Source organism: Micropterus salmoides, unplaced genomic scaffold, assembly GCF_014851395.1.
Source record: "Micropterus salmoides isolate LMB-PRFRI ecotype aquatic unplaced genomic scaffold, ASM1485139v1 Ms_hic_scaffold_16, whole genome shotgun sequence".
Taxonomy (NCBI): Eukaryota; Metazoa; Chordata; class Actinopteri; order Centrarchiformes; family Centrarchidae; genus Micropterus; species Micropterus salmoides.
In genome coordinates this window covers 14,708,217-14,735,085 of record NW_024040707.1, presented here as the reverse complement: position 1 = coordinate 14,735,085, position 26,869 = coordinate 14,708,217, and the positions used below count along the sequence as shown (strand labels likewise).

The following is a 26,869-nucleotide window of genomic DNA, read 5'->3' as shown; positions in this document are numbered from 1 at the left end:
ACGCTTTTTTAAAATCATTCATATATTGTTTTTAGTAGTATAAAAACAAAAAGGATTTATGCAGAAAAGGACACTGTTATATTATTGTCACATTATTAGATTGTTAAGACTGATGTATCAATGCATTGGTGTGTTTACACTGAGAACACTGGAGACAAGTCCCTAGCACCTTTTGAAATGGCAGATTTTGTCCTAAATAACTTTTCTGAAAACATTTGTTAAAAATGTTCTGAAAAATAGCTTGCAACAAGAAACTACTTGATACAAATGTTTTTTTTTGCACATTTGCACAAAAGAATACATGCAGTGCAATGTAAATATAGAAGAAACAAATGTGCATTGTCCAAAAAAGTAACTAAAGCTAAAAGAAAGCAAGCTGCTGATTACTGCTTTATATTCCATTATTTATGTATAGTTTTTGTAATTTTTTAATTGTCACCTGCCACCTGAATTTTGGGTTTCCCTTCATATAAATAAAAACATTTTTGTCATAAATTGGTGCAAAAGATTTGCTAAAATGATATTTCAGCATTGAATATTTTTCAAAATAGTATTAAAATATCTTTGTGTCTTGTTCTCATGAAGCCAATATTGTACATCGTAATATCTCGTGAGCTAAGTGTATTATCACACCCATTTAATTAGCATTGTACTTTTTGAAATGTAATGGAGTAAACGTTTAAAGTAGCATAAAATGAAAATACTATACCTACCTAAAAATTATACTTGAGTATAATACTTAAATTAAATTAATTTAGTTAATTTCCACCACTGGAAACTAGCCTACTGGTTTTTCATCTTGAATTCAACAATAAATAACCAATTAGGACTATCTCATGCACCCTCTGTTTTTCTTTTAACATATTTTAAATTATTTATGTTTTGTTCTGCTTCTCTCTTTATCTGTTATACATGTGTTACATCTGCATTAAATTAAAAGTCTCACTCCTGTTGTTCAGATTAGGATGAATCACATTGAAGACAGTGAAATATCCCCCCTTGTCCTGAATATAAAAGTAGGAGTTGTTGTCAGAACTTATTTATTTACAGTTTACAATTAAGATGTCACAGTCTCTCTTCAGATAAGACTTTCATACTGCAATAACTATATGTGCAACACTTCTTTGGAAAGTGAGAATAATGGCAGAGAAAGTGGAGAAAGTCGCAAACCCTGCCTGTCAGTTCACTATGTGGATTTCAATGCATTTACCATAAAGGTCAGAATACATGTGCACTCTAAATTTAGCGACATGAATAAACATGACAAGCCCCGCCTCCCTCCGACCCTGTTTACTGGTTCCATGGTAACGAAGCTGGAGACTAAATTGATTACATTGATATAAGCTGTTAATCAACTAACCAAAGCGAGAAAATATCGAATGAACGAAAAGGTAAACCAATAGCTTACGTTAGCCTGTTGTTATTCACTGCAACCAACTATTTAGATTAATACTACGACATAACGTTAGCTTTTTTGGGGTCAAATGTGTCAAGATAACTAACGTTAACTGTTAGCATAACTAAGTTAACCCAGCGTTAATTTAACTACAGAAGCTGTATTTTAGCCTCTAGTTATTATTGCTAATGGTTCTTTTCAGTGGCTTGTTCCCACAGATGGCTACCTCTCCTGGAGTTTTCAAAGCCACAGCGATGAAGGGTATGTCAAAGTTTCCAGTCCTGCCCCCGATTGAAGGACCGCAGGAGCGGGGTGAGACTGGACAGACCGCGGAGAAGATAACTGTTCGCAAGAAACTGCTGAGGCACAGGAGGAGGAAAGTGCAACAAGAGCAACTCCACATGTTATTGTATGTTTTAAGCTCACCTATGTCAGCTCTTTTGTCAGTAACTCAGTGTGATTGATAGCCACAACTATAGGAGAATGATCCCAGTGTCTGCAGTGTGACAGATTGTTATTATTACAGGGTGTCTAGAGCAATGGAGGCTTACAGACAGAGCAAAGAGAGGGGGACAGTGCCTAACCAGTCACCAGAGCCACAGCTTCCACCTTCTGTATGAAAATTATCTACCTACCTATGTACACATTTTAAATGTACATTTATATACAAATATTGCACATTGTAACGCAATGTGTTTATTTGAATTCTTGGTTTACAGATGCTTAGTGAGGGGCGGAAGCGTAAGGTAAGTTTTTCTTTTTACTGTTAAATTTGACCTGCAAATAGTCTAAACCTTTTTTTATATGTACGCCTCTTATTTTGTTTTGCAGATGAACTACATGTTCCTGAAGCGGTGTGTGGAGAGCCGCCCGTTCGTTCCAATCCAGCCTCAGTGGTTGGATGCAATTGTTGCCCGAGTCCCGCCTAAACTCAAAGAGAGCCCTGAGACAAATACACTACTACAGGAGCTCTGCAAGGAAGTCAGCGACGACTTCCACATTGTGATTGTCAAGCACACAGGTAATGCCATTTATTTGTGTATGTATATGTCTATGCCTGCAGAGTACATTTAGATGTACAGGTGAACCATGTCTCTATTAATTCCATATTCACTCCATTTAGTGGATGCAGTGCTAAAGAATCCACAGAAAGAAGGCAATATCTCCGAAGAACAGGCAGCTACCCAACCGAAGTGAGTTCCTAATGTACACAAATGATTTATTCACAATAACTAAATAGTAGTTGTTCTATTTTTAATTCACTTTTGTAAAATACATTTCCAAATCTTTTGCAGAACTCTTGATTTCTCCCAACCTTGGCATGATAGATTTATCAGAAACCGCAAGACGATAAAAGCAAATTTGCACATTCTTCATCCTGTAATGCAAACTGTCTTGGATATTGGCTACATGACATTTTCTCCGCTGGTCCTCGTTGATCTTTCAGGATGCAGGTAAGGAAAGACTACAAATAAGCACATAACTACGATATTTCGCGTGAAGGTATGTTTCCTTTTGATTTAATTTTTTCTGCTGGTTCAGGGCTTCAGGACCTGTGGATTGCAAGGGCCTACAGAACAAAATAGCTGTGGAGTGTAAGAGGACAGAAGACCGCATCATGAATACCTGGTTTCCTAAAGTAATCCACTTATTAACAAGTAATGAAACGCTGAAGGGAGTTAAAGAGGAGAAACTAGATTCCTTCTACGAGTGTGCATCCACCCTCATCTCCAATCAGGTGAGATAATGCTGACTTTATTTTGATTTGAGTCAGAATGAACAATTAGTTATTTAGATTGATTTAAATTAAGGTTATTTCACTCATTGTTGCATTATAGTAAAATTGGTCAGGAAAGATTGTAATGTATAATCTATTCACATTATGCATGTACTTTAAGTCCATTTATAGGCTGCTGTATTGAAGTCTGATCTTCTGTGTTAATTTTTCATGCAAACACCATGTCAGCAATTAGCCATCACTGATTATTTGTTTAGTACTTTAGTACATTTATTATGGCATATGTTTTATTAAACTTATGGATACTGTGATTTCTTTTTATGTATGCTCCTTGCTTATAAATTTAGACTCATGGAAATTTTTCTTTTGTAAATTCCCAGCTGAAATCCCTGCTTCAGACCAGTGTAGAGGAGTTTGTCAGTCTGTTTGATCCAAGCAACCACCACCTCTTGCCCATCTTTCGTATGGCCTTGACATTTGATGATGAAAAGATGGAAATTTATCCCACCTTACAAGATCTGGAAGCTGCTGTTTTTCAGATTCTTAATGTCATCACAAATACACTGCAGGTGAGGTTTAATAGCCATTTAATGGATAATGACAACTTTATTGCACTTTTTTCATGTAAAAATGTATTCTGAGCTGGTTTTGATATCTTCGACGTGAATCCACAGAAAGTACAGACAGTCCAGTCATGGCTGGCGCAAGCCCCATCTTCATTTGTGGATGCCAAAGTGGCTGATCACATCCTTGCATGGGCTCAGGTCACTCTGAAAACCTCTGTATGCAAGAATCTAGAGGAAGCTGACAAGCATTTCCAGAACTATGGTGATGGTCCATAATCCAGTAATTTCCTATCATTGCCCCATTGATCTTGATTCCATTTATTGCTGACTTATCTGTTTATTTTGCAGTTGACAACTATGACTGGCTAGTCAGTGGAGCTGCACAGGCTAGAGTGGAGAAGTTCATGGAGGAAGAGCATTCTTTTGACGAGTACACTATGGTAACAAATCATAAAGTTTAATTCATGCTGCATTTGATATAGACCTACTCTTGCCTCGTTATCAGTTTCTCGTATGTCTGTCAAAGAGTAATCTCACTACTTTTTAAAGCAAGTGGAGGAGTTTCGTGTTCTGTCAAAGGAGATTGTTAGCCTCCCAGCAAAAGCCCACTTCACAATGGTCCATCTGGACTGTGAAGAGCTGAAACAGGGGCTGGCCAACAAAGCCCAAAAGTATGCTGAAATACTCCTGAAGAAACTGATCACCAGCCACCGTGAGCAAAATCTACAGTGAGTCACTTCTTGTAACGTGCTTTAACAAAACTTCCCCCTTTGTTTAAAATGCTCAGATTTATCTCACAATCCTTTTTGTGTCTGTTCAAAGGATCTGCTCAGAATTTGAAACCATCAGAGAGAAGGCCCTGAAAGTACCAGAGAGTACAGAGGAAATGATTCAGATGACTGATTACATAAATTTCATTAAGACAAAGGGTATTGCAGACCTTCATGAAAAAATAAAGGTGAATAACCATATGATTGCTTCTACCTGTTGTATCTGACGCTAAAGGATATTGATGTCATTAATCAGTTCGACATAATTTACTACCACATTGTGTTCTTACATTCTGACAGGAATCCTACTGTAGAATAATCTACCTCCTGGATGTTCACATCATTGAGCCAGAAGATCTGGAGCTTAATTCGACTATCTTTCTCTGGCCACCGAATATCCTCAATGTCTTTGAGCTCAGTGATGAGGTAATGTTTTTCTGTCTGCCAACAACAGTATGTCCTGGTTGTTTTTAAAGGATGATCTGATTCTGGACAGCTATGTTATTTTCCAGGTGATGCAGATGGCCAAAGAGAAAGGGGAGCAGGAGCTGTTTTCTAAACGAGAAAGATTAATGGTACAGCTGGAGAAGTTGGGACGCAGGATAGAAGAGTTCCCACATTGCTCCGAGCTGGACATGATGCAGCAGGTACAGTGTCATTAGCACTTTCAGATAACCTTGAAGAAATAGTTGACATTTTAGGAAATGCAAGTATTCACTTTTTTGCAAACAGTAAGATAGGAAGAATGATACCACTTTCATATTTGTCAATATGAAGCAGCATCTAGCAGCCAGGTAGCTTAGCTTAGCATTATGACTGGAACAAGGGAAAACAGGTTTTCTTACCTTTGGTCAGAGCCAGGCTAGCTATTTCCCCCTATTCCAGTCTTTATGCTATGCTAAGCTAACCGCCAGCTGGCACCGGCTTTATATTGAGTAGGCATATTTGTGAGTGTTGTCAATCTTCTCTTTTAACTCTTCGCAAGAAAGCGAATCAGCACTTTTTGCAATATGTCAAACTGATCCCTTTAAACAAACCCGAACCTTAAATAAAATGCCTTGTCAGTGTCTGTATAAAGCAAGTAGTGATCAGAATTTTACAGAAGCATCATAAAGCCTAATTTTACTGTGATTGTCTTGCAATACAACAATTACATCAAATGGAAAATAATTATCTTGTCAATAATTTTTTGGGCAGTATGTAACGGATGTCCGAACAGTTCAGAAACTTCTCCAGGATGCTGAGGAGACGATCGACTTCATTAACAAAGAAGAAGTCTTTTACAACTGTGACCAAACATTTTACCCAGAAGTTGAGGTCATCAAAGACAGTATTGAACCATATCAGAAGCTGTTTGGACTTGTAATAAAGTGGCAGCGCACGGAGAAGAGGTCTGATTTCAGTTTGGTGCATGTTGTGTTTTAATTGCAACACTTCCCAATATAACCTTTTATCTTCTTTGTGAATAGATGGATGGACGGTTCCTTCCAGGACCTAGATGGCGAGAGCATGGAAGTGAAAGTAGATGAGTTCTTTAGGGAGATCTTCAAGATGCTGAAGTTATTCCAACAGAAACAGAATAAGGCTGAGCAAGAAATGGAGAAGATTGCTGAGAAGACTATGCAACGGCCTAGTGAGGGCGATCCAAGGAAGCAGGAAAGCCCAACAGTACTTTTGTGTTCCACTGTAATGGAGCAGATCAAAGAGTTCAAGGTATTGTGTCTAACTGTCATTTCAAGGGGGCTTGTTGATGAAATTTGTTGATGTTAAACCATCATGTGGTATGTGTTTGTGTCTTGCAGAATCATATCCCTGTAGTGTCCATCTTGTGTAATCCAGGCATCAGAGATCGCCACTGGAACCAGATGTCAGAGATAGTGGGGTATGACCTCACTCCTGACTCTGGTACAACACTACGCAAAGTTCTCAAACTAAACCTTGCTCCCTACCTGGAAGAGTTTGAGTCTATCAGCGCTGCTGCTAGTAAAGTGAGAACTCTTTAAATTTGATTAAAACCTTATTACTTAATCGATGTAGTGAACATTGTATCAATACTATAATGTTGTGTTTGTCTCTACAGGAGTTTTCTCTTGAGAAGGCTATGCAAACTATGGTGCATATTTGGGATGGCATTTCTTTCCACCATCAACCTTACAGGGAGACTGGAGTGTCCATCCTGACTGCTTTGGATGAGATTCAGACAATGCTAGACGACCAGATTGTGAAGACTCAGACTATGAGGGGCTCACCATTCATCAAACCCTTCGAAAATGAGATTAAGGTTAACTTTTGGATGTTTTGGAGCGTTTATTCACTTAATGATAATGAATAAACGCACAAGTTTTACCAGGTGGGAGTAACTTTGCCTATATACCCAGTCCTGCAGAGATTTAACAGTTTGTTCTGTGACCTCAGCTATGGGAGGAGCGTCTGCTTCGCATCCAGGAAACCATTGATGAATGGCTAAAGGTGCAGGCCCAGTGGCTTTATCTGGAGCCCATCTTCTCTTCTCAAGATATCATGCAGCAGATTCCAGAAGAGGGGCGACTCTTCCAAACTGTTAACAAAAACTGGAAAGAGGTCATGAGACACTGCGTGAAGGACCCTAAGGTAATCATTGAAAAAAAAGTTTACAGTGAACACATTATTCTGAAAAAGAAAGAACATCTGAAAGATGAATTGTTTGTGTTAACTGATGATTTTTAATCGTAGATTCTGCAAGCAACCTCGCTGCCTGGTTTGCTAGAAAAACTACAAGACTCTAACAGCCTTCTGGAGAGCATCATGAAAGGATTGAACGCCTATCTGGAGAAAAAGCGTCTCTTTTTTCCACGGTAAACAGCAAGAATTTTCCATGTTTCTTTTGTCCAATTTTTTGTTAATATCAATGCTTTTGATACTCGCTACCAATGCCGCTTCCAGGTTCTTCTTCTTGTCCAATGATGAAATGCTGGAGATTCTATCCGAGACCAAGGACCCACTGCGAGTGCAGCCCCATCTGAAGAAGTGCTTTGAGGGTATTTCCAAACTGGACTTCCTACCCAGTCTGGATATTCAGGCAAGGCAGTCACACACATTGTTATTGCTAAATGAAACTATGGTTGGTAAACTTTTATTAAATTGCATTTTGTTCTTGCCCAGGCCATGTACAGTAGCGAGGGGGAGCGTGTTCAGCTCATCCAGCACATCTCCACATCTGAAGCCAAAGGAGCTGTTGAGAAGTGGCTGGTGCAGGTGGAGGATGTGATGCTTCGCAGTGTTAGAGATGTAATAGCCCGGTCCAGGGTGGTAAGATCACTATTCCCCATACCTTAAATAATACACAGTACTGTGCTTTGTTAACTATTATACCATCATGTTGTGTATGGATCATAATCTGCATCTGGACAATCTGAGGTTCCTCTTAAATGTGAACATAAATGTGAATCAACGATTTGGGTTGTATTGACAGGCCTACGCTGACACTGCACGGAGCCAGTGGGTCAAGGAGTGGCCTGGGCAGGTGGTGCTCTGCACTTCCCAGATTTTCTGGACCTTGGAGGTTCATGAAGCTATCAGAGCAGGGGCTGATGTAGGTTTTTAGGCTTTTTCTTTTTGGGGCGCTTCTGAAATAAGTCAAGCCCAGTTAGAATCAAAATGTCATCCACCAATGAAAGAAAAACTTACATTCTAATAATAGTTCTGTACACATTAATACATAGTGTAGAGGTACAAACCAGTGATGTGTCGCACTCCTGACCAACTGACCTGGATATTTCATTTGATGAGCTACACACCATAACAGTACCACCTTGGGCTGAAATAGTAATTTGGGCTTTTGTTTTCTGTAGGGTCTAAAGAACTACTATCAGCAACTCCAGAATCAACTGAAGGACATTGTGGAGCTGGTGAGAGGCAAACTGGCCAAACAAACACGGACCACTTTGGGAGCACTGGTCACAATTGATGTCCATGCCAGGGATGTGGTCATGGAACTTATTGAGAAAGGTACCTCATGGCCCTGAATGAAGAGTAGACCGTAGCAGAGCTATGCCTATGAAAATATGCTTTAAAAATAAAATAATGTGTCCGTTTTTAACAGGTGTATCAAAGGAAACAGACTTCCAATGGCTAGCCCAGCTTCGTTACTACTGGAGCAATGACAATGTTCGTGTATGTATAATCAATTGTGATGTTAAGTACGCCTATGAGTACCTGGGGAATTCACCACGACTGGTCATCACTCCATTGACTGACAGATGCTACAGAACCCTGGTAAAATATCTGAATAAAATAGCCTAATTGAACATGAATGCGTTTTTATTAGAATATTGCTATTGCTGAGTGAACAGATATTTTAATATTCATTTCCAAAGCTCTCTCTTTGTTTTAGATTGGGGCTTTCTACCTGAATCTGGGTGGTGCGCCTGAAGGTCCAGCTGGAACAGGAAAGACCGAAACCACCAAGGACCTAGCCAAAGCTCTAGCTGTGCAGTGTGTGGTCTTCAACTGTTCTGATGGACTGGATTACCTCGCTATGGGCAAAGTAACGCCTCCAGGAAATTTTGGATTATGTTCTGGATGCCGTATATAAAAGCATCCCTTTTTAACATGTATTTTGGTGCAATCTCTCCTAGTTTTTCAAAGGTCTGGCTTCATCTGGTGCATGGGCATGCTTTGATGAGTTCAACCGTATTGAGTTGGAGGTGTTGTCTGTAGTGGCCCAGCAGGTTCTCTGCATCCAGAGGGCCATCGAGCTAAAATTGGAGTACTTTGATTTCGAAGGGACCATGCTCAAACTCAATCCCAACTGCTTTGTGTCCATCACAATGAACCCTGGCTATGCAGGACGCTCAGAACTCCCAGACAACCTCAAGGTCTTAATCATTGAATAAATATTTTATCAGGCATTGTGGGTTGGCACTATCTGATATGAATATATTGGCTATTACTATTTCTACTCTACTTTATGATATTAATGTCATTTGAGCCCAACATCAAATTATGCATTGCGGTGCATTGGCAGTAACACACAAAATTATCTTTCATTTCTCTGTGCAGGTGTTGTTCCGAACAGTGGCCATGATGGTCCCAAACTACGCACTGATAGCAGAGATCTCGCTGTATTCATATGGTTTCTTCAATGCCAAACCACTGTCAGTAAAGATTGTGATGACATACAGGCTCTGTTCAGAGCAGCTCTCCTCCCAATTCCATTATGATTACGGCATGAGGGCTGTCAAAGCTGTACTTGTGGCTGCAGGAAACCTCAAGCTCAAGTATCCTGATGAGAATGAGGACATACTGGTATTTGTGCTGAAATTAATGCATTTCCTAACCATAGAATCTCAGTGGGTTTGCAGTTTTTGACCCTTTCACTTCTTTCCACATGTTGTAACGTCCAGCTCCTGAGGAGCATAAAGGATGTTAATGAGCCCAAGTTTCTCTCCCATGATATTCCGCTGTTCAATGGAATCACCAGTGATTTGTTCCCAGGCATCTCCCTTCCCGAGGCTGACTATCAGGTCAGATATGTTGATGCCATTACTTATTCTTTTATCCTATATCTAACAATACTACACTATTTATTACTATTGTTCTGTATATTATAATCAGTGCTTTTTCATATCCTTGACAGCTGTTTCTGGAGGCTGCTGAAGAGTGCTGTAAAAATCACAATGTACAGCCAACACAGGTCTTCTTACAGAAGATAATCCAGACATACGAGATGATGATAGTCAGGCATGGGTATGTTGTATTTCAATTTCACTGTTGCCATATCATCAGGACATGTATTGTAGGAAATATTTGAAACATGATATTGTGTAAAGATATTCCTTTTTTGTGTTAGGTTCATGCTGGTGGGAGAGCCTTTTGCTGGGAAGACCAAAGTGCTACACGTTCTAGCTGACACACTAACTCTCATGAATGAGAGAGGGTACGGTGAGGAGGAGAAGATCATCTTCAGGACATTGAACCCAAAGTCCATCACCATGGGACAGCTCTTTGGACAGTTTGACCTAGTTTCTCATGAGGTAGACCTGTGCTTTGGATCCTCTTATGCAGTATTTACAATATTGATGTAGACCGGTGAATACAGCTGGCCTCTCCTTTCTTTCTTCCTCTTAGTTATTTTACATTTTGTTTTTCTTCAATATTAGTGGACAGATGGGATTGTGGCCAACACATTTCGTGAGTTTGCATCGGCTGACACTCCAGACCGTAAATGGGTGGTGTTTGATGGTCCCATCGATACACTGTGGATTGAGAGCATGAACACTGTGCTGGATGACAACAAAAAGGTACACAATACGTAGCAAAAATGTTTCATATTTATATAATTGTTTTTCATATACTTGAGTAAGATATTTTTTACTTTACTCTTCCTCCACAGTTGTGCCTGATGAGTGGGGAGATCATCCAGATGTCCAATCAGATGAGTCTGATTTTTGAAGCAATGGATCTATCACAGGCCTCAGTGAGTTGGATGTTGGGAATTGATGAAACAGTTTATTTGATTATCCTATCTTAAAAATTAACAACTGCTAATTTGTTTGCTAAATGGTCACCATTTAGCACTAAGGGAATAATTCACCAGCGTGCACCAAGATGTTGAACAACATTCAGTAGGTTTTTTTTGGTTTGTTTTTTTCCTCCAATGCAGCCTGCCACAGTCAGTCGATGTGGTATGATCTACATGGAACCGTCTCAGTTGGGCTGGGAGCCCTTAGTGATCTCCTGGATAAACACTCTTCCTGATGCTCTGCGGATGCCGGACAACCGCTCCCTGCTGCTGGAGCTTTTCCACTGGCTCCTGCCGCCTTCCCACAGGATGCTGCGTAAACATTGCAGAGTAAGTGACCCCAGGGCTCAGAACAGTCCAGACACAGTTATCTGGAGAACATTAAAAGTTTACGTTTATTTATATTTACAATACAGACGTTTTGTCATACTGGAATATGATTTTACTTACAGGAAGTTGTTTCCACTAGCGACAGTAACACCGTGGTGTCCTTGTGTCGACTGTTTGAGACGCTGCTCACTGAACCTGTAAAGACAGATCCTGGGGATAAAAATCTTCGCTCCTGGATCTTGGTATAAAGACTGAATCATTTATCATTTAGAATTATATTATACCCTTATTTATTAAAAACTCTTGCATAGGTGCTGCAACTTGCAAAACATTTGTACCTCCAAGGTTCAGTGTGTTTGTATTTGCACTTTCCATTTCAGTTCAATTCTATATTTGCCTGACCCCTCACCTTCTCTTCCTTTATGATTGCAGGCAGCTTTTGCCTTCTCGCTTGTGTGGTCTGTGGGTGGCACCTGTGACCCAGACAGCAGAGAAAAGTTTAGTGATTTCTTCAGGGAGACTTTGTCAGGAAAGACAGACAAACATCCTATCCCTGCTTCTGTGGGGAAATGGGAGTGTCCAATGGATGAGAGAGGCCTGGTGTATGACTACTTCTATGAGGTATTGTGAAAGTGCATCAGTCAGAGGTGTTTCACTTTTGTTTAAATCAGTAAATCATACTGTAATCTCTTAAACAGTTTAAAGGAAAAGGCCGCTGGGTTCACTGGAACGATGCCATCAAGAATGTCAACCTGGGGGACAAAAACACCAAAGTGCAAGAGATCATTGTTCCCACCATAGACACAGTTCGCTACACCTACCTCATGGACCTCTGCATCAGCTACGGAGTGTTAGTATTCTAGGGGGTCACAGTGGCACTGATACACACAAATGTTAAAAGTTTATTACTGTCTTATTTATGACTACCTGTGCAATATACACTTGTTTCTATAGGGTATATCTCATTTTATTTTACCCTGGATTTATTTACATTTCATCTGACAATAAAGATTTTTTTTTGTACAAAACCGTTCCTCTGTTTCTCTGCTTAGGCCTGTCCTGTTTGTTGGTCCTACTGGCACTGGGAAGTCAGTGTATGTGAAGGACAAGTTGATGAACAATCTGGACAAAGACCGCTATCTACCCTTCTTTATTAATTTTTCAGCTCGCACTAGCGCCAACCAAACTCAGGTCAGCGTTTACGAAACCATGGATGAAAGAATGTCCTTGCAGAATTAATTTTTTTTATTAGATTAATTTTAAATACTTTATTCTGTATTTATCCTCCAGAACATCATCATGTCTAGGTTAGACAAGAGAAGGAAGGGAGTGTTTGGGCCACCCATGGGAAAGAAGTGTGTCATCTTTGTAGATGACATGAACATGCCTGCACTGGAACAGTTTGGAGCACAGCCTCCTGTGGAGCTTCTTCGACAGTATATAGACCATGGAAACTGGTATGACCCATCCACTATTAGATGCCAATTTCATGTCCAAACAAGAGAATATGAAAGAAGAGGACAAACACTTGCATTGGAGAAGCTTAGGCACTTCATTGTTTTCTTTTTATATTGTTGTGGTGTTCTGTATATTACAAAAAAAAACAATAAACAGTGTTGACAGGAGCGCTTAAGCATTGTTCAGTTAACAGACAAACCTTATCCATTATGCCCTGGCAGGTATGACCTGAAGGATACCTCCAGGATCGCTCTTGTCGACCTCCAGCTCATCTCAGCTATGGGCCCCCCTGGTGGTGGGAGGAATGCTGTGACATCCCGCTTCCTGCGACACTTCAACATTTTTAGCATTAATGCCTTCAGTGATGACACCATGGTTCGCATCTTCTCCAACGTGGTTGCCTTCTATCTCAAAAACAATCAATTCCCACCTGATTATTTCACTGTCGGCAACCAAATAGTGACAGCTACAATGGAAGTGAGTCCCCCTCAAAACACACTGATGTCACATGAGCTGTTCAAATGAGATAGATAAATGTGTTTTTCATGTGTAAAAGGATCTTATCAATCATATCTTGTCTTCTCAATTGCTTTAACGCTTTGCTTGTATGCTTTTAATTCCTAAAGGTTTATAAGAAAGCAATGGAGAACCTGCTTCCAACTCCAGCCAAGTCTCATTACACCTTCAACCTGCGGGACTTCTCACGTGTTATCCAAGGCTGCCTGCTGCTGAAGAAGGAGTCCTTGGACAACAAACGCACTATGATACGCTTGTTTGTCCATGAGGTCTTCCGCGTCTACTATGACCGCCTGGTGGATGACAAAGATCGAGCGTGGCTCTACCAGCTGATGAACAGCGTCCTCAAAGATCACTTTAAAGAGTCCTTTGACCAGGTGTTTGATCACCTGAAACAAGGCAGTAAAGTAAGTTGAGAGTCAGTTATAATTGTTGTTGTGTCACGTGCTTTACTATTATTATTGTTTCAGAGTCTATTATGCAAGAAAGAAGAGAAACTGCTTTGACCTGTTGTCACTCCATGCTGCCCAGGATCTAAATAAGATTTAATTAATATTAATTAATAATAATATTTTCTACTTGACATAACTGTATGTGAGCTCTTCTAATACAAAATGTGTACATAAGAAAGGAATAGGACAATCTATATGTTTATTATATTTGTGCAATAATTTTGCTTCCTTTCTCAGCTGGTTGAGGAAGATGTGCGGAATCTGCTATTTGGTGACTACATGAACCCTGACCTGGAGGGTGATGAGCGCCTGTACGCTGAGGTGCCCTCAATGGAAAGCTTTGCTCAAGTGGTCGAGTCATGTCTTGACGAATACAACCAGATGCACAAGAATCGTATGAACCTCGTCATCTTCCGGTAAACAGCTTTGATGTCAATGATTAAATTCAACTACATGCTCTGCAAAAATATTGGTCTTAAGCTGTTTGTCATTCTTAAGCTATTTGGTATTAAATTCGAAAATGTCATCGTAAAAAAAAGATTTTCAGAATGAACACACCTAAATGACATGATCTTTTGTGCAGTAAGTTAATGAAATTATGTTTTCATAACTCTGTCTTTGAATGGAAACTTGTTTAACTGTCTGCGTTATGTAGCTATGTCCTGGAGCACCTGTCCCGTATCAGCCGTGTGTTGAAGCAGCCAGGAGGCAATGCCCTGTTAGTGGGAGTGGGAGGCAGCGGACGACAGTCCATCACCCGCCTGGCCACATCCATGGCACACATGACCATGTTCCAGCCTGAGATCTCCAAGAGTTATGGCATAACTGAATGGAGAGACGACCTCAAGGTCAGCGTTATGGTTTATGCTTCTGTGTCCTTTAATTCTGATGCATTACATGTATGTTTGAACTCTGCTTGTGATTCATTTGCATTTTCAAATGGTTGTGGAACACCTTGTCTTTTTTTGACTTTAGATGCTGCTGAAAAATGCTGGGGTGAAAGGTCAGAAGACGGTGTTCTTGCTAACTGATGCTCAGATCAAAGACGAGGCTTTTCTGGAGGACGTGGACAGTGTCCTGAACACGGGGGAGGTGCCCAATTTGTTTGCCATAGATGAGAAGCAAGAGATCATGGAGGTGAGCTGTCACAAACTGTATGTATACCCTTGTACAGCAATGTATACCTTGTATAAAGGCCATATTCATTTATGTTTAATGTTACTCTTACTTCATCTCTCTTTCTCCAGACAGTACGTCCCATTGCCCAGGCTGGTAATAAGAATTTGGAGTTGAGTCCTTTGACTCTGTTTGCCTTCTTTGTGGCACGCTGTAGAGAGAACCTGCACATTGTTGTGGCCTTCAGTCCTATTGGAGATGCCTTTCGAAATCGTCTGCGCCAATTTCCATCTCTTATCAACTGCTGTACAATTGACTGGTTCGAGGTACTGTATAGGCGTTAGGAGTGGCGGGATCGCTTGTAATTTGTATTTTAATATAAATACAATTATATAATTCAAATATACTGCATGTGATAGACACAGAAAACACTAAATCTGTCTATGGATGTGTCTGTGTGTCAGTCAACTAGACGGTTAGTCACCCATGGGCAAGAGATAACATCAAAAGAAAGAAAAGGGATAAAAAAAACAAGAGACATGATATCATTATTCTTAACAGTGTCAGTCTGTTTTTTCATGCACTTGTCTTTGTTCCTATCCTCACTATCCTTTCATATCTCTGCCCTGACAGCCATGGCCAGATGAGGCTCTTGAGCGAGTAGCCAACTCCTTCCTGGAGTCACTGGAGATGAGTGAAAATGAGAGGCAAGAGGTCGTACCCATCTGCAAAACTTTCCATACCTCTGCAAAACAGCTCTCAGAGAGGTATAACGTGCGGTCATTTAGAACTTGTATATTCAAAGGTTAAGTACATTTATAAGCCCTTAATTACACTGTTTTGTCATTGTTGTCATTGCAGATTCCTCTTTGAGCTAGGTCGTCATAATTATGTGACACCAACATCTTACCTGGAGCTGATTGCAGCTTTCCGTCTGCTACTTACTCAGAAAAGAGACACTGTCATGAAAGCAAAACAGAGGTATACTAATGGTCTGGATCAGCTAGCCTTCGCTGAATCTCAGGTATATGCTGCGCAATTTGTACCGGAATTTTAAATTTCAGCAGACCTTTGTATAACTCATTTTAACCCCTTGATGTCGAATTAATTTACAATTATATTTGCTTTCAAGCTGATTCTAAATTAAGAGGAGATTGTTAATTTGTCTGTAGAACATAGAAAATAAATAAATTCAGGTATGATGTAGGTATGATGCAAATTAGCAACAACAGACATCAATAAGAAACCAGTGCTTGCAAAATTTTCCTAGGTACTTATTGAATATGCCCAAACAGGCATTGGGGGGATTCATACGCTATCTGGGCTGCAGTCTGAGTGGAAGCAGTGTGATGCGAATTTGCGAAAATTTCCATTAAGAGGTTAACGCTGTTTCTCTGCAGGTTGGTGAGATGAAGAAGGAACTTGTAGACCTGCAGCCCAAACTGGAACAGGCAAAGATAGACAACAACAAAATGATGAAGGTGAATAAATCTCACATCACATATTCACCTTCAACATCGACCAGTATATGTAAATATACTGAATGTAATTGAGCAATTTGGTGACTTTCAGGTGATTGAAGTGGAGTCTGTAGAGGTTGAAGCCAAAAGTAAAGTTGTGCGTGTTGACGAGGAGGCTGCAACTATAAAAGCCAATGAGGCTCAGGCTCTGAAGAATGAGTGTGAAAGTGACTTGGCTGAGGCCATCCCTGCCCTCGAGGCTGCTCTCTCAGCCTTGAACACTTTGAAGGTTAGCACCCTTCAACTGCACTGCTCCACTGCACTGTAAGTTCAGCCACTCAGACCATGGCAGTTCAGACAGTTGAGTAAATTGAGCTGCCTGTTTCGTTTCAGCCCTCTGATGTCACAATTGTGAAGTCGATGAAAAATCCTCCTTCAGGGGTGAAGCTGGTGATGTCAGCTGTGTGTGTGATGAAGGACATAAAGCCAGATAAGATAGCAGACCCAGCTGGGACTGGAAAAAAGGTTTGAATAATCCCAATTTTCTGCTACTTATTTTCAGCCCTTAAAAACAGTTTAACATTTAAACTTCCAGTTATATCACAAAGTAACATGTTTTCTTGTATTGTTTAGGTTTTGGACTACTGGGGTCCTAGCAAGAAGCTACTGGGTGATATGAACTTTTTACGAGATCTTAAAGAATATGACAAGGACAATATTCCTGTGAGTGTCAGGAAAACTATGTTCTTAATTTATTATTTAACGTTTAACACTTGTATTTTGCTGTGACTAACTCCTCTGTTTCTTCACTGCAGGTCCCTGTGATGCAAAAAATCCGTAGTGAGTACATGACTAATCCTGACTTTGACCCCAGTATAGTAGCAAAGGCCTCCTCTGCAGCAGAGGGCTTGTGCAAGTGGATCCAAGCAATGGAGGTGTATGACAGGGTGGCAAAGGTACAGTGTTTCTGGCTTTTCATATATTTTTTTTCTTGACTTGTCCTGATAATATATACGTCCACTTATTCTTTGATCTCCACCACTCTCTTTGGTTTTAGGTTGTGGCTCCTAAGAAGGCCAATCTCGCAGAGGCACAGGAGTCCCTGGCTGCTACCATGGCCCTGCTGGACCGGAAGAGAGCTGAGCTAAAGGAGGTCGAGGACCGTTTGGCTGCCCTCCAGAAAACCTTCACGGAGAAGACAGAGGAGAAGGCCCAGCTGGAGTTCCAGGTGGATTTGTGTGCCAGGAAGTTGGAGAGGGCTGAGAAACTCATAGGTGGTCTGGGCGGAGAGAAGACCAGGTTAGGATTAAGCCTATAAATATTCTGTTATTATTTAATGCAAAGATCGTCACAATATGCCACTGGCTGAATGAATTTCTGTCTTTAGATGGTCTAAAGCAGCAGATGACCTGCAGAGCACGTATGACAACTTGACTGGAGATGTTCTCATCTCCGCTGGTGTCATCGCATACTTGGGGGCCTTCACTGCTGGCTTCAGACAGGATTGCACCAAGTCATGGACCAAACTCTGCAAAGTAACAGTCCTCCGATTCTTTACTTACTTTACTTTTTTATTTTTTTTCATTTCATTTCATTTATTTGTTTATTTGACAGGGACAGTGCTCATTAATTAACAGTAAAGTAACTGTAAATGAGCCAGAGTTAGCTCAACAGGCTAATTTTCATCTGTTGTCCCTGGCCAGTTATTATGAAGGCTACATAAAATGAAGATTTAAAATGACATAAAATGACTTATTGCAGTCCACAAGTAATAACAATATATACAAAATAGTAATAAGACAGATACAACACACAACAATAAGTAACAAACAACATATCAGCACACAACATAAGCAAAACATAATGAGAGATTAAAAAGACTCACAAAAGACAATCTGCAAACAAGCAACGAATCTCAGTAGGCAGTCAGTAGTCTAATGTGCACATATCTGATTATCAATTAGCCAGTTCTTAAGCCGACCAATAAAAGAACGAAGTATTTGCTCGTCTTATCACCATTGGCAATAGATTCCATTGTTTAGATGCTGTTACAGAGAACGCTGACTGACTAAAAGCACTTTTTCGAGTGGGAATGATACAATCCCCTCTTGTGATACCTCTGGTGACATGAGTGCCTACTCTGCACAACAAATCTCTTCAGTGGAGGTGGGGAAGTGCTATGCAATATCTTATAAACTAAACAAAGGTTACTATAAGTGATCAAGTTTTCCCAACTCAGATGTCTATGGGTATTTAAGATTTGACAGGTGTGAAAACTATTAGGTTTCTGAACTAAAACTTTGATAGTATGTTTATAAAGACTTTCGAGTGACTTCATTGTGGATTTATTAGCCTGTGCCCAGCTTGTCAAACAATATGTAAAATGCGGGATAATGATGGCATTCATATATATATAGCAGTTTCAAAGCTGAGTGATTCCCTAACAAATCTAAAATTACTTCAATTAAATCTATCTCTATGTTTGAACATACTTTTTACATGAGTTCTAAAAGAGATATTCGAATCAATCCAGACACCCAGATACTTGTATTCAGTCACAACTTGCAAATTTTGACCTGATATTATTATGTCTGGGTCTGGAGTGCTACATGGTCGCTTTGAAAAGAACATGCTAACCGTTTTACAAACATTTAACGTAAGACATGATCTGTCAAACCATGTTATATTTCATTGCACTGGTCAGTTTTGAAGCAGCTTGCTGCTGTGTACATAAATAACAGCATCATCAGCATATAACTGGATTTCTATATCGGGACAAACCAAGGGCAAATCATTAACATAAAGACTGAACAACAGTGGCCCAAGTATAGATCCTTGTGGAACACCAGTATTATTTGTATAAGCAGTGGATTTATGATTTGGAACCTTTACATAATTTGTTCTTCCCTTTAGATATGAATCAATCCACTTAATGGTATCATTGGAAAAATTAAAATAAATTAATTTGTTAATAAGTATTCCGTGATTCACAGTGGCCTTTTTAAGGTCCAGGAAGATTGCCCCCACAGTACCACCCGTATCCATCATGGATTTAATGTCTTCCAGAAAGAAAAGGGTAGCAGTCTCTCTTGAATGGTGAGCTCTAAAACCAAATTGCATAGGATGCAGGCTAAAGTCACTGTTGTTTAAATAAAAGACTATTAGCTCTGAAACCCACTTCTCCATCACCTTGGATACAACAGGAAAAATACTGATAGGTCTGTAGCTACTGATAATCTGGGGATCTCCTGCTTTAAGAATTGGTGACACAATAGCAGTTTTCCATGTGTTTGGAAAAATCACTTGAGATATTGAGAGGTATTTGTAATGGATGGAGCTAAGCAGTCCTTTAACAACTTGAGCATTATAGAGTCCATGCCGTAGCAGTCCTTAGCTTTGGAAGTCTTAAGTGTTTTAGTTATCCTTACTACCTCTTGCTCGGAGATGTTACTTATACAGAATTGGGGTTTGGAAGTTTGGAACTGACAGTTCACTAAAATGTTATCATCTGTTTCAGTAAAACTTTGAGTAATCTCATCTACAGAGTCTTTAAAGTATCTTTTAAAGGCTTCAGCCATTTCAAAGGGATCCTCAGATATTTTACCATGTAGCTTTAACTGTAGTTGCTTTGATGATCCACTGTTATTTACACCAATTAATTTCTTAATATGCTCCCAGATTTGTTTAGTATTACCTCTAGACTCTATACTAATAAAAAAGTTTGCTTTAGCCTTTCTTAATTCTCGAGTAACCCTGTTACATAACATTGTAAATTTTGTCTATCAATTTGCAATTTAAACCAGAAAATGTTTTAGTACACGATCTCTATCAGTTTCAGTAAGTCTGTACTCAACCATGGTAGACAGTTCTTTTTACTCTTTTTCTTACCTTGGGATGTCTTTGTGAACTTTTGTGCTATACTCTGAATTGTGTTTATAACTCGTTGTCTTCCTCTACATTCCTCCCAGCTATAAATTCATTCCAATTTGTTTTATTTATAGCCATTTGGAAATTCGCAAATTCACTTTTAGGAATTCTAGGATGCTGAGAATGATATTTATTTGTCCTAAATCTATTATTTGTAAGCTTTCTTGAGAATAAAATTAGGTTATGGTCAGTTAATCCAGTAATGAGGTTATATGTTTTCTCAACTCTTTCTGGCTTGTTGGTGAAAAGTACATTTTTAGTCACTGTCTTTGAATTCAGACATATTTAATTGCTTCTTATCCTTATTTTCTCCTACCTTAATATCTCTAGTCTAAGAGCATTCCATCATCAGATGACTTTTCTCTCAGTAAAACCCTTGGAGATCCCATTAAGATCAGGGCTTGGAACATCGCAGGCCTTCCCAGCGATTCTTTCTCTATTGACAATGGTGTCATTGTCAGTAATTCACGCAGATGGTGAGTCTGTGTTGCTGAAATAAAATCTTCCGCTTCTTTCCACTGAATCATTCAAGATTCATCTCATCCTCATCCATGTCTGTGTTCTTGTAGGCCCTTGATGATTGACCCCCAAGGTCAGGCCAATAAGTGGGTGAAGAATTCAGAGAAAGACAGCAACCTGAGTGTAATCAAGCTAACAGACGGGGACTACATGAGAACTTTGGAAAACTGTATTCAATTTGGAACGCCTTTGCTGCTGGAAAATGTAGGAGAGGAGCTGGACCCCTCACTGGAACCACTACTGCTCAAGCAAATCTTCAAACAAGGTGTTGCGAATGTGAGATGGCAGCCCTACAAGGCAATTGAGATTTGAATTTAAAATAGAAACTCAAAAAGTCATTTTTTGTTTCACCCAGGCAGTGTGGATTGCATCAGGCTGGGGGAGAGTGTGATTGAGTACTCCTGCGATTTCCGTTTCTACATCACCACTAAGCTGAGGAACCCGCACTATCTACCAGAACTGGCCACTAAGGTCTCCCTGCTCAATTTCATGATCACCCCAGAGGGCTTGGAGGACCAGCTTCTGGGCATTGTGGTTGCAAAGGAGAGGTAGCGCTCAGAAAATTGTCACATTGAGATACCTCAGAAATCCTTTTTTTTATCACTTCCTGGAAACAGTGTTTCTGCTTTATCTGCTATACAGGCCAGAACTTGAAGAGGAGAGGAATGCGCTAATCCTGCAGTCAGCTGACAATAAGAGGCAGCTTAAGGAAATCGAGGACAAGATCCTGGAGACACTGCAGTCCTCTGAGGGAAATATCCTGGAGGATGAGAGTGCCATTCAGATTCTAGACTCTGCAAAGATCATGTCCAATGAGATTACCAAGAAACAGCAGGTGTGGACAATGCACAAATAAAAACGAGACCTGGATAGTGAATATGATAAGTCTGATACTATCTAATGTAACTATGTAATCTAACTTCCCACTGTTCACAAATTTCCCAGATTGCAGAGAAAACAGAGATCAAGATAGCAGAGTCTAGAGAGGGTTACCGAGCTATTGCCAAGCACTCCTCCATCCTGTTCTTCAGCATTGCTGATCTGACCAACATAGACCCTATGTACCAGTACTCTCTCAGCTGGTTTGTCAACCTCTACATTAACTCTATTCAAGACAGGTGAGTGATGCACATGAAGGAGTTCTTGTCTCTACTCCTGTGGGAAGGCTCAAATGTAACTTTTCTTAACTTGTGGAGCAGCAGATGTGCCCTGTACACACAGGAAATTTAGTTAATCTAGGAAACTTTTTGTGCTATAACATCATTAGAATCAACTGGGGACATTACAAATATGTTTCATTGTACTCTAAGCATATTTGACCAAAGTGGCACCAACTAGTGGCAAGCGACTTTGTCAGCAAAGATTCAGCTACATTTTGAAATTCTTACTGAAAGAGCAACCTCCACACTGTGATCATCTGGCATGAACCTTTAGCATAGCCTTGTGGAACTTGGTCTGTGTTCATCTGGAGGTTCCTGTGTTTTGTCTTTTATTTTTTCAGTAACAAGTCCAAGATCCTAGACAGGAGGCTTCGATACCTCATTGATCACTTCACCTATAACCTGTACTGTAACGTCTGCCGCTCTTTGTTCGAGAGGGACAAACTCCTCTTTTCCTTTCTCCTCTGCTGCAATCTGCTCCTGTGAGTCTTAAAGCTACAGAGGAATGAATTAGATTCTTAAAATTTGATTTCCATGTGAAGATATACTATGTGAATGTTAAATTGTGCTATCTGTGCTATGTTTCCATCCAGAGCCAAAGAGGAGATTAAATACTCCGACTTTATGTTCTTTCTGACCGGAGGAGTGGGCCTGCGGAACACCATTGCTAACCCCGACCCCAGCTGGTTACAGGACAAGAGCTGGGATGAGTTCTGTAGAGCCAGTGAACTGCCTGGCTTTCAAGGAATAAAGTAAAACGCATCACTCACTCAACCAAAGATGCTTTTTTATCACTTGTATCTATTACTCCACTGTCCTGTTTGTCATTATACATTCCTTTTGGCTAATGTAGTGAATCTAAGTGTTGTTTGTTCCACAGAGAAGCTTTCATCAAAAGCCCAGGAGACTTCAAGCCTATTTATGACAGCAAAGAGCCGTGGAACGTTCCCCTGCCCACTCCATGGTGTGAAAAACTCAATGAGCTGCAGACGATGATCATTGTTCGCTGTCTCAGGCCTGATAAGATAGTGCCAGCTGTCACTAAATACGTGTCTGGCAAACTGGGGAAGAATTTTGTCCAGCCCCCAGCCTTTGACCTTAGTAAGAGCTACCTGGACTCCAACTCCACCATCCCGCTCGTGTTTGTGCTGTCTCCAGGAGCTGATCCCATGGCTAGTAAGTAGTACAGTACTACTACATTATCAATGGTTGACTGTCAAGGTTCCACATAATGCTAGCCCTGAAAATCATTTCAACTAACAGTCTCCCTCCACAGGCTTACTGAAGTTTGCCAGTGACCAGAACATGGGTGGCGCCAAGTTCCAGTCCATCTCTCTGGGGCAGGGCCAGGGACCCATCGCTGCCAAAATGATATACACAGCCATGCAGCATGGGACGTGGGTGTGTTTGCAGAACTGTCACCTGGCTGTTTCCTGGATGTCCATGCTTGAGAAAATCTGTGAGGACTTCAGTCCAGCAACATGCCACCCAGGCTTCCGCCTTTGGCTCACAAGCTACCCTTCATCCAAGGTAAAGCTCAGCGCATTTTCATATGTGTATAAGTTGTCAACTTGAAGCAGCAACATAGAGCTTTACTCTGATTATTGTCTTTATTATTAAAAATTATTAAAAAACATAATTTCTCTTTTATTTATCAGTTTCCAGTGACCATCCTGCAGAATGGAGTAAAAATGACAAACGAGCCTCCTACAGGACTCCGACTCAACCTGCTACAGTCCTACTTGTCAGATCCTATTTCTGACTCAAACTTCTTCACTAACTGCCCCAATAAGGAGCTGGTGAGTTGGGGGGAAGGTTATTTTTTTTGTAAGTGACGGGTATCCACATTTATTGGTCTTTCGTATGAATGACATACTCTTACTCTTTGATTTCTCCACTAGGTTTGGGAGAAGCTCTTGTATGGACTGTGCTTCTTCCATGCTCTTGTTCAGGAGAGGAAGAAGTTTGGTCCACTGGGCTGGAATATTCCCTATGGCTTCAATGAGTCTGACCTACGTATAAGCATCAGACAGCTACAGGTATTTAGTCACAGTTTCAGTGGCCATTTTTCTACATCACAAGAATCTTAAGATGCATTTAATTTGTTTTTCTCTTTAGCTGTTTGTGAATGAATATGATGAGGTGCCCTTCGAGGCCATAACTTACCTGACCGGGGAGTGTAACTACGGTGGCCGTGTGACGGACGACTGGGATAGACGGCTCCTGATGACCATCTTGGCTGACTTCTACAACCAGGACATCATTGAGAAACCTCGCTACCCTTTCTCACCTAGTGGCGAATACTATGCCCCACCTAAATCTATTTACGAGGACTACATTGAATTTATCAAGGTAACGCCACTTAACGTAACACACATGAACAGGATAAATATGTATTTGTTTTCTTTCTATATAATGACATCCAACTGAGTATCAATACTTTTGGTGTGTTCTAGGACCTTCCCTTCAGCCAGCATCCAGAGGTGTTTGGGATGCATGAAAATGTAGACATTTCTAAAGATCTCCAGCAGACAAAGCTGCTGTTTGATTCCCTGCTGCTCACCCAGGGTAGAGGAGCTAAGAGAGGGGCTAGCTCCAGGAGTGACAACACGCTGTACGACATAGCGAATGACATCCTTACTAAGGTAAAAAGTGATCAAACCTTTTCTTCATTTAGCAATATTTAACCAGGCTAGCAGCATGGGTCTTGGGATCCACCACTTTGGTCCAGAATGAAATATCCTAACAATATCATATGAATTGCCATGAAATTTTGTACAGGCATTCATGGTTCGCCAGAAGATGAATGATTTTGGCGATCCCCAGAATTTCCCTCTAGCACCACCAGACTTTTTAAAAATGTATCTCTGTACTTCTTACTTTTCAACTGGCACCATCATCAGGTCAAATTTGTTTTATTGCATATCAAATGACATTCCCATTAGCCTCAGCTGTACTTTGCATTCATTGCTAATTAGTACATGTTAGCATGATAACACGCTAAACTATGATGGAAAACATGGTAAACATTATGCTATACGTGCTATATCAGCATGTTTATTACATAGCATTATCATTGTGAGCCTGTTAGCATGCTGACGTTAGCTTTTAGTTCAAAGCACTGTTGTGCCTAAGTACATCCTCAGAGTCTTGTTATTACAGAATATGTTTTTGTTTATCTAATGTGAGATATCTAAAGAGAGTGATAGAGATTATAGAGGTGAGACAAGAAACTTTTACATGTGATTTTTCCATCCTATTAATCGTATAGTATTAGAATTTACCAAACACATTTTAAAGATTGGGTTTAATTTTTTGGAAGGAAATAAACATGGCATGAGTGCCAGTATAGCTTTCCAGTAAAGTGTACATCTCTGTTGGTGTTTCTTTTACCTTGATTATAATCTGCATGCAATGCTTTGTATATTTTTAACCAGCGGATTTGCTTATTTCCCCCAGCTGCCAACTAATTTTGACACAGAATTAGCCCTCTCGAAGTTCCCGGTGCTCTACAAGGAGAGTATGAACACTGTGCTTGTCCAAGAGATGGAGCGCTACAACACGTATGAACAAACAGCTCAATAAGTAACTTTAAGACATAGAGCCTATGACTTAACTGTTATTTTATATGACTTAACTGCTATTGTTGCTCTCTCTTAGGCTGTGCAGTACGATCCGTGTGAGTTTGCAGAACTTGTTGAAGGCCATTAAGGGTTTGGTGGTGATGGATGCAGAGCTGGAGGCGGTTGCAGGCAGTTTGACAGTGGGCAAGGTCCCAGAGAAATGGGCCAAGCGCTCTTACCCTAGCCTGAAGCCTCTGGGAAGCTACATTACAGACTTTCTCTCAAGGCTCAAGTTTTTGCAGGTGAGACTGCTTAATAAAGATCATTCGGATGAGCTAACTCTGATTAACTGGCTGCTTTGTTGAGTTTGCTACTCCACTTATAGTTTCTCTTTTACTTTGCAGGACTGGTACGATACAAGTAAACCCAACGTGTTCTGGCTGTCAGGCTTCTTCTTCACCCAGGCCTTCCTAACTGGAGCTATGCAGAACTACGCCAGGAAATACCATATCCCCATTGACCTGCTAGGCTTTGATTTTGAGGTCAAAAGACAGTCTTCGTAATCTCTCTATCGGCACCTCAAATATCTTCTCACAACCCCTAAGAGTATACTGATCTGTGGTTTTGTTTTCGTGATTTGATCTTACAGGTTCTTCCTATTTATGAGTCAGAGACATCGCCTGAGGATGGTGTTTACGTTAACGGATTGTTTCTGGATGGAGCTCGATGGGACAGAGGAAGGTAGATTTTCAAACTAGAATTATCTTTAGAAAAATAATTATCTATCATAATAATGGTGAAGTGCAAAGAGACTTGATAAACCTTAACTATTGTTTGTCTCCATATCACTAGCGGAGCTCTGGCTGAGCAGCACCCCAAAGTCCTATTTGATGTGGTGCCTATCATTTGGATAAAACCCAGTAAGTTTTACTTTACTTTGTACACTACCATGTGGTTGACATACAAGCCATTTGTGTTTATGTCTATTTCAAACATTATATTATATAAATTTATTATATAAACATTATATTCTTGCTACCTTATTGCTGTTTTTTTCTCTAATCATCACTCTGCTTCCTATTTTTATAATTTCTTTTCTTCCTTCTCTTCCATGTAGCTCAAAAGAAGAACTTCGATCAGCCACAGAAGCTGTTTGAGTGTCCTCTCTACAAGACCAGTGAGAGGAAGGGCACCCTCTCTACCACAGGCCACTCCACCAATTTTGTCATTTCCATGATGTTGGCCACTAGCAGGCGCCCTGAACACTGGATCAAGCGCGGTGTGGCCATGCTCTGCCAGCTTGATGACTGAAATCAGACAACGAACTGTTAAAGAAACTGTACTTTGATTCTCTGGTCCTTCACAATGCAAAATTAAACATAACATCTGTGACCAA

The 26,869-nt window shown here is 40.3% G+C and overlaps 1 protein-coding gene across 1 annotated transcript; it reads left to right on the top strand.

The window, feature by feature from the left end:
• The first annotated feature begins 1,606 nt into the window (after positions 1-1,606).
• On the top strand, positions 1,607-26,869 carry dnah12 (dynein, axonemal, heavy chain 12). Its single transcript, XM_038722825.1, has 73 exons — positions 1,607-1,805; positions 1,923-2,010; positions 2,116-2,142; positions 2,228-2,417; positions 2,520-2,589; positions 2,692-2,850; positions 2,939-3,134; positions 3,515-3,703; positions 3,809-3,962; positions 4,049-4,140; positions 4,250-4,428; positions 4,523-4,658; positions 4,771-4,896; positions 4,983-5,117; positions 5,668-5,861; positions 5,940-6,183; positions 6,273-6,458; positions 6,551-6,751; positions 6,886-7,080; positions 7,183-7,304; positions 7,393-7,528; positions 7,612-7,758; positions 7,922-8,041; positions 8,301-8,457; positions 8,552-8,724; positions 8,843-8,995; positions 9,087-9,326; positions 9,511-9,756; positions 9,855-9,974; positions 10,088-10,197; positions 10,301-10,484; positions 10,611-10,751; positions 10,844-10,927; positions 11,114-11,302; positions 11,425-11,544; positions 11,735-11,923; positions 12,001-12,152; positions 12,355-12,493; positions 12,593-12,759; positions 12,982-13,237; positions 13,387-13,683; positions 13,966-14,144; positions 14,384-14,576; positions 14,704-14,865; positions 14,976-15,170; positions 15,478-15,611; positions 15,706-15,868; positions 16,245-16,325; positions 16,417-16,593; positions 16,698-16,829; positions 16,938-17,027; positions 17,120-17,260; positions 17,362-17,603; positions 17,692-17,839; positions 20,562-20,707; positions 20,801-21,015; positions 21,106-21,298; positions 21,393-21,585; positions 21,696-21,868; positions 22,252-22,392; positions 22,504-22,662; positions 22,791-23,086; positions 23,187-23,440; positions 23,569-23,709; positions 23,812-23,949; positions 24,029-24,262; positions 24,367-24,555; positions 25,370-25,473; positions 25,571-25,775; positions 25,878-26,015; positions 26,123-26,214; positions 26,326-26,393; positions 26,591-26,869. The coding sequence occupies exons 1-73, from the start codon at positions 1,615-1,617 to the stop codon at positions 26,782-26,784; spliced, it is 11,904 nt and encodes a 3,967-aa protein (XP_038578753.1). The 5' UTR covers positions 1,607-1,614; the 3' UTR covers positions 26,785-26,869.

Bases quoted from the DNA above. Each gene is read 5' to 3' on its own strand.
- dnah12 (XM_038722825.1), top strand. From the start codon at position 1,615: ATGGCTACCTCTCCTGGAGTTTTCAAAGCCACAGCGATGAAGGGTATG. The intron at 17,604-17,691 runs GTTAGGATTAAG...TTCTGTCTTTAG, and splicing joins CTGGGCGGAGAGAAGACCAG to ATGGTCTAAAGCAGCAGATG. The intron at 22,393-22,503 runs GTGAGTCTTAAA...GTTTCCATCCAG, and splicing joins CTCTGCTGCAATCTGCTCCT to AGCCAAAGAGGAGATTAAAT.